At 42.4% G+C, this 7224-nt stretch overlaps 1 protein-coding gene across 1 annotated transcript in view; it reads right to left on the reverse strand.

The window, feature by feature from the left end:
* Window positions 1–111: 111 nt before the first annotated feature.
* The window catches only part of LOC101847242 (serine/arginine repetitive matrix protein 1), a gene marked incomplete in the record, with an annotated part of 20413 nt that continues 13300 nt past the window's right edge, over window positions 112–7224 (reverse strand). Inside the window, 3 exon segments of the mRNA XM_013090868.2 lie at window positions 112–217; window positions 2060–2291; window positions 5174–5865. Coding sequence (XP_012946322.2) covers window positions 112–217; window positions 2060–2291; window positions 5174–5865 — 1030 coding nt within the window.

The following is a 7224-nucleotide window of genomic DNA, read 5'->3' on the forward strand; positions in this document are numbered from 1 at the left end:
CACCATCACCAACACCATCACCACCACCACCACTACTACCACCACCACCACCACCACCACCACCCTGAGCTCACCACCACCATCATCATCACCACCACCACCACCCTGAGCTCACCTGACTTTCTTTGCTGGTTCGATGTACTGCATGGTTTGTGCCTCAGCGATACTGTCAATAGCAGCCTCAGCTTTGGCTTTCTCAGAACTCTGCTTCCCCAACCTGTGGAGATAACAGACGGCATAAAGTTATCAGTGACTGGAAATGAATACACAAGTAATCAGAACACAGATTCCATTTTATCCACACCCCTGGGAAAACTTGGTTTACATTGGCATAAGACGCACGAGTTACTATATGGTGAAATCAGATGCTCGTCAATTTTTGGGCATATGGGGATATTGCGTCGGTGGCCTACTGGTTAGGCTCTCGGACTTGCAACCGTAAGGTCGTGGGTTCGAATCCCGTCAAGGACCCGACATTGCATCCTTGGGAAAGGCACTTTACACGAATTTTCCTCACTTCACCCAAGTGGGAATGGGTACCTGGCTATAGACAGCGAAAGATCTTGTCAGTTTGTTAGTGTTTGAGCGCTTAATCGGCTGCTTGCACTGTATGCTTCCTGGGAAGCTAAGAATGTTTCGGAGTGTTCTATGGTCTGATGGCGTAATAATATAGTGTAAAGCGCATAGAGCCTGCTGTTGAGCGGGGATATGCGCTATACAAATGCTATCTATTATTATTGCTGTCATCATAAAGCTTGTTCATTTATTTGTCTTGCTTTCGATGAAATAAATGTCCGTCTATCTTGAAGACATGTCAAAATATTTGCGATTGAAGGAGGTGGGGGTTGCCTGGAGTCAGAGATAAATTTAGCAAGAAAATAATCACCACAGTCTGGAGAATTGCAAGGCTTGACTCTCCTCGGAAATTAGGAAATTGCAAATTGACATTTTTTGTGCGTTTGATCGACGGTTTGAGAACTTTAACACACAATATGTTCAAAATACAGTGTAGTTATAAAAAAGCATGCAGTTTTGTTCTGTCTAGAATTAACATGGAAATCATCTACCAAGTTCAATTCCTTCCATGAACCATTCAGTAAAGGGTAGACCAATCCATGCCTCCCCCCCCCCCCCCAAAAAAACCCCCAAAAATAACCCCAAAGAACAAAAAAATAACCTGCCGTAAATACACCACACACAATAAAGTTTTCTGGCATCAGCCTACTCTTCAATCAGAAATGAGAAAAAAGGTAAAGCACTAGAAAATTATGAAATCATTGGCTAGCTGTTTCAATGTACTGAGCCGAAAATTTTGAAAAAAAATTTCATTGCAGTTTCTTAACCGTAACCAATTAGGTTGTTAAAATTCAAATTCTAAATGCTGAAAAAAAGCGAGACTAAATACATAAGGTGTATTCAAAGAATGAAACAGCTTTTTTCTCTCTCCTGTAAAATGTTGCTCTCTGGGTTCAGTACATATTCCCAACATGGCCGCGATATGTGTCACAACCAGGTGGAATCAGGCGCTCATCAACTTTTGGGCATAAGGAGTTATAGGTACCATCTTAACACTTGCTCATCCGTCTTGCTCTTGATTTGTAAAAAATATCCATCTATCTTGAACAGAAGCCGAGATTTTCGCTATTGAAGGAGGTGGGGGTGGTTTGGTGTCAAAGATAAGATAAGTGAGAGAAAACAGCGACCAAAGTTTGCTGCAGTCAGAAGTGGGAGTGCCCTTGGAAAGCATACATTTTTTTTTTCTGCTGTTGCAGATCAATGTTTTGCAATAACATCCACACAGAAATTTGTTTTAAATAGACACCAAAATATGTTGAGCTGAGAAAGAAAAAAAATTATAATGACCAAACAGGCGGAAAAATATCAGCTTCTTCAATTTCATTATTTTGACGAGAGCCTGATTTCACCACAATGACACACATTGTATTTGTTCACTCAAAATCCGTTTCTTTACTCACTGAAAATAATTTTCTTTATTCCCTGAAAAATCATTCTCTTTATTTGCCGACTGCGATCAACTGGGAGAAACAGAAAAGCTCACCTCGTGGCCCTCTCGGTATCCGCATGAACTTTCCTGTTGGGGTCGAGAGGAATCTCGTCACAAATGGAACTGGCATCCTCCGGCCTCTGCTGCTTGGGAATCGTTCTGGGCTTCGGAGTCTCCCCGTCTTCAAAGGATGCCGATGACCTCTTAGACGGCTCGGGAGATTTACGACCCACAATCCCCGGGGACTTACGTCCCTCTGTCGACCTGCGAACTTCAGCGGATTTCCCTGGTTGTGTTGAAAAACATTGAACAAAACATTAGAAAAAAGGAGAAAAGTAATCAGATAGATATGGCCACTAATCAATTGAAAAAACTAATCAACAAAATCAACAAGTATCACATATAAAGACTAATTGAAGCTATATATTTTTGTGTAGAAAATTAAAGTAAATCAAAACAGACAGAAATATCATCCAAACTTTCCATAAGGCAACATTTTCAGAATGTCATGTTATGGCAGCAACATGCCTACACAACAGCAACGACGTCTGGATAGAGAAAGCAGCAAAAGTTATAAATAGTTGACACTTCTCTTTCACTGAGCTGTAGGACATCAACATTGCCAAAACTGGAAAAGAAGACCATCACCGATACCAAACACATATCCATTCATTCAGTGCCAGATCTGAGACAGACATCGGCGATCATGGTTCTCCATTCATTCAGTGCCAGATCAGAGACAGACATCGGCGATCATGGTTCTCCATTCATTCCTTTGCTCGGATGCTCTTAAAAAAGCTACGTTTCGCTGATCTTTCCCTGTTACCCATTTGTTTAGGTTCCCTAAGTAGGTTGCTCTGGGCCTACCCTGCCTCATTTGTCTTCCATTTTGATAGTGAGAGCTAGATGTTCAAGACCCTTATGTCTATTCAGGTGTCCCAAGAATTGCATTTGTCATTTCCTGATCGTTTTTAACAGTGAGTGTCCCACGTGGGCTTCATCAAGCACTGCCTCATTTGATTTCTTTTCCTTCCATGATATTCATAGCAGCCTCCAAAGAAACCACATTTCTGTTGCTTCTATTTTATTTTCGCTGTCTTGGGTCAGTGTCCAGCAAACACACATTAACTTCAGAATATCAGACATCAATGAGAAGTAAATCTGTGAGGCATCGTGGTAAAATCATCAGGTGCTCGTCAAAATATGGAAATCAAAGAAACCGACATTTTTCCACCGGTTTGGGAATGTTTTTTTCAAATTTTTTTTAATGGTTCAACAGATCGCTTATGTCTTTGTAGTGGATAGTGGGATTGCTCAAAATCTAAAGTGTGTTTTCCAGCATTAGCAGTTTCAGTCTGTGTATCAAGGGATCAGAAATCTTTTAGTGCAAAAAAAATGTTAGCCAAAAATCAAGTTAACCAGGAGCCATCAAGGCACCCATATAATCTTATTTTGTCTTCACTGAAAACTTTTATGCTCCCATAAAGACAATTTGGATCATTTAGGATATGGGCTTCTGAGCCTGCCTAACACGGCCAATCTGGGCTGAAAGGGATACAAATATTCCAGTATAAAGACCTGGAAACTAGATGAAAATTCTCCCCACTCAAGAAACCCGGGTCTCCTGCACGTGACGGCAAAGCGCCCAACCGCTACACTACAGACCTGGGTCAACAGTGAAATTGCTGAGAAATTACCACAACAGGGAGTAAGTTAAGTAAGTAAGTACGTTAATTCAGTGTTCAAGGCCATTGGCCCACATCACATCATCATTCAGTGCCAGATCTGCGACAGACATCGGCGATCATGGTTCTCCATTCATCCCTTTGCTCCGATGCTCTCAGAAAAGCTACGTTTCCCTGATCTTTTCCTGTTACCCATTTGTTTAGGTTCCCTAAGTATGCTGTTCTGGGCCTACCCCAGCCTCGTTTGCCCTCAATTTTGCCAGTGAGAGTTAGATGTTCAAGACCCTTATGTCTATTCAGGTGTCCCAAAAACTGCATTTGACGTTTCCTGATTGTTTTTAACATTGAGCGTCCCACGTGGGCTTCATCAAGCACTACCTCATTTGATTTATTTTCCTTCCACGATACTCTTAGTCTTAGCAGTCTCCTAAGAAACTACATCATATAAAACACTTATTTCTTAAATAGTTTCCATAATGAAAAAGTACAGGTTGTGAACATAATTATACCTTTTATCATGAGTGAAACATTGCATATTTCTGTCACTGAGCCGAGTCAGGCTGGGAGGAATTAACAAAAATAGGACAAAATATGGATGATAGAAAATAAAGTAAAATTATCTTCAATTTCATGAGAGTTACACCTCTCACATAAGGGTGAATTTATTAGTTTTTAGTTTTAGTTTTAGTACAGGTTTTACGGCGCTCGCAACTGCATAAGGTCATATGAGAGCCAAGGGATGGATGTCAACAGAGAAGTCCTTACAGGGAATCAGGCTTACTCTGCTCACCTCTCTAGCTTCAACAGCACAAAGTCTGCTTCGACTATCAAGGCACCCCGGAAATAGCGGGTCACAAGAGTGTGACAAACATACAAAAGAAGTAGATGAAAAATGATGATAGTAAGGATTAGGAAAGAAAAAGCAGCAGTTCTCTGTTGTAGATCAGGCACAGTTATGAGCATGACATTGATGAATCAGCCCATTTACAATTCTACTGTGTACAAGAACAGGGTCAATATCCCCCCTTTGGGAATGGCCTAAAGACACTTCAGTCAGTAGCACCGCCCCGGGGGCTGTGAATTTATTAATTTCCACCGATAGAGATTGTTATTTAATGGAAGGCTATGAGTTTTTAACAAGGCAATGACTTTTTTGTCCCAATACTGTGGGAGGTTGATGATATACTCAGCTGTATCACAAGAGGGAGGTAGATTATTTTTTGAGAGCTGCTAATACAATGAGTTACTTCTTGCAATCTATGAATTGAGATATTGGCCGAAAAGCGACGAAAGTAGATATTCAACTGACGCCATTTCATTCAAGTTTAACATGTCTGTTATCATTTAAAAGTTATAGATTCTCCAACTCAACCTATAAATTTGCCGTATCTATGCCCACAGTACTTGAGTCCCAGAAGTAACTCGACATCCTGCACGCACACCTCACATTTCCCACCACTCTCTGTCATTAAGCTTTTCTTACCCAAAAGTTTCTTGTTGGCAGCGAAGATATCGTCCAAGTCGTCATCTGCGGTATCGCGGGACCGATTTTTCCGGGCCTGAGGCTTTGGTTTGGCTTGGCTTGTGTCTTCAGTGAGGAAGTCTAGAAGAGAAGAGCCTTTCATAGCCGCTGCCTTCTCCTGAAGGATTTCTTTGTCCGTCTCTTCCGCCGTCTTCTGTCTTTGGCCGGTGGGAGTCTTCCGGTCAAAACTGGTCGGCGTCTTACGGTCCAAACTTGAAGGCATTTTACGGTCGAAACTGGTAGGAGTTTTTCGATCCACACCAGTAGGTGTTTTGCGATCGGTGGGAGTTTTGCGGCCATCTTTAGAGAAGCGGCCGGAGCCCTGTTTACTTGGCGACGCTCTGCCCAATGCCTCCAGTTCCTTTTTCTTTGAATCAGGGCTTGGGCTACGGCGCAGGGCATGTCTCCCCCCATACAACTTCTCCTCCTTCCCCTGTTTGTCTTTGTCGATGTACTCATCCACCTCTTGGGCTGCGGCAGCGCGACCTCTGCCCCCAAACAAATCAAAAGAAGGACTCGCTCTCCTCAGAGCTCCGTCTTTGCTGGTCTGGGCTGTGGGTGAAGTCCTGCGCGGGTCTACCAGGGGCGGCGTTTTTCTCTCCGACACTCGAGACCGCGCCTGTGGCTTGGGCCTGTCCTCAAGGGCAAGCGCTCTGTGACACAAGAGGTTTGTTTGGTTTTGTTTTAGTAAGAGTCTTACGGCAATAGCTACAAAACTAGATACCATGGGTGTCGAAGTTTAGAAGTGTTATGAGAGAGAGTAATAAGCACAAAAAAGGAGGACTAGGATAAGGAAGACAGTGACATTTTTTATTGCAAAGAAGGAGCAAACAACACCAAAGCACCCACAAACCACCCACAGACATGAGAGAAAGCACCCACAAACCACTCACAGACATGAGAGAAAGCACCCACAAACCACTCACAGACATGAGAGAAAGCACCCACAAACCACCCACAGACATGAGAGAAAGCACCCACAAACCACCCACAGACATGAGAGAAGGAAATGGGGAAATGATATGGAGCAAATGGAATAAACAAGAACAGATGACGATGGCTAGTACATACACTGAGGAAGCCAGCCCACAATGTGATGCTGTGACATGACACAGTGACACAGTTACAAAGTTACAATGTGACACTGTGACAATGTGACACTATGACAATGTGACACTGTGACAATGTAAAACTGTGACAATGTGACACTGATAATGTGACACTGTGACAATGTGACACTGACAATGTAAAACTGTGACAATGTGACACTGTGACAATGTGACACTGTGACACTGACAATGTAAAACTGTGACAATGTGACACTGTGACAATGTGACACTGTGACACTGTGACATTGACAATGTAAAACAATGACAATGTGACACTGATAATGTGACACTGTGACAATGTGACATGACAATGTGATGAGACACCGTGACACTGTGACATGTCACTATGACAATATGACACTATGACAATGTGACAATATGACAACGTGACAATGTGAAACTATGACAATATGACAATGTGACACTATGACAATGTGATGTGACACTGTGACATGACAATGTGACAATGTGAAAAGACAATATGACATGACAATGTGACAGCGTGACAATATGACAATGTGACAATGTGACAATGTGACAATATGACAATGTGACAATATGACAATGTGACAATGTTACATGACAATATGACGTGACAATGTGACATGATAATACGACAACATGACAATGCGACAATGTGACAATGTGAAAAGACACTGTGACAATGTGACAAGACACTGTGACAATGTGACAATATGACAACGTGACACTGTAACAACGTGACACTGTGACAACGTAACACTGTGACAACGTGACACTGTGACAACGTAACACTGTGACAACGTAACACTGTGACAACGTAACACTGTGACAATGTGACTAGACAAAGCCCTAGATGCAATCCCCAAAGGAGGAGGAAGAGAGGAAGGCCGAGATCCGCTTGAGAACGAGATCTAGAGTCAG

This window comes from Aplysia californica, unplaced genomic scaffold, assembly GCF_000002075.1.
Source record: "Aplysia californica isolate F4 #8 unplaced genomic scaffold, AplCal3.0 scaffold01603, whole genome shotgun sequence".
NCBI classification, from domain to species: Eukaryota; Metazoa; Mollusca; class Gastropoda; order Aplysiida; family Aplysiidae; genus Aplysia; species Aplysia californica.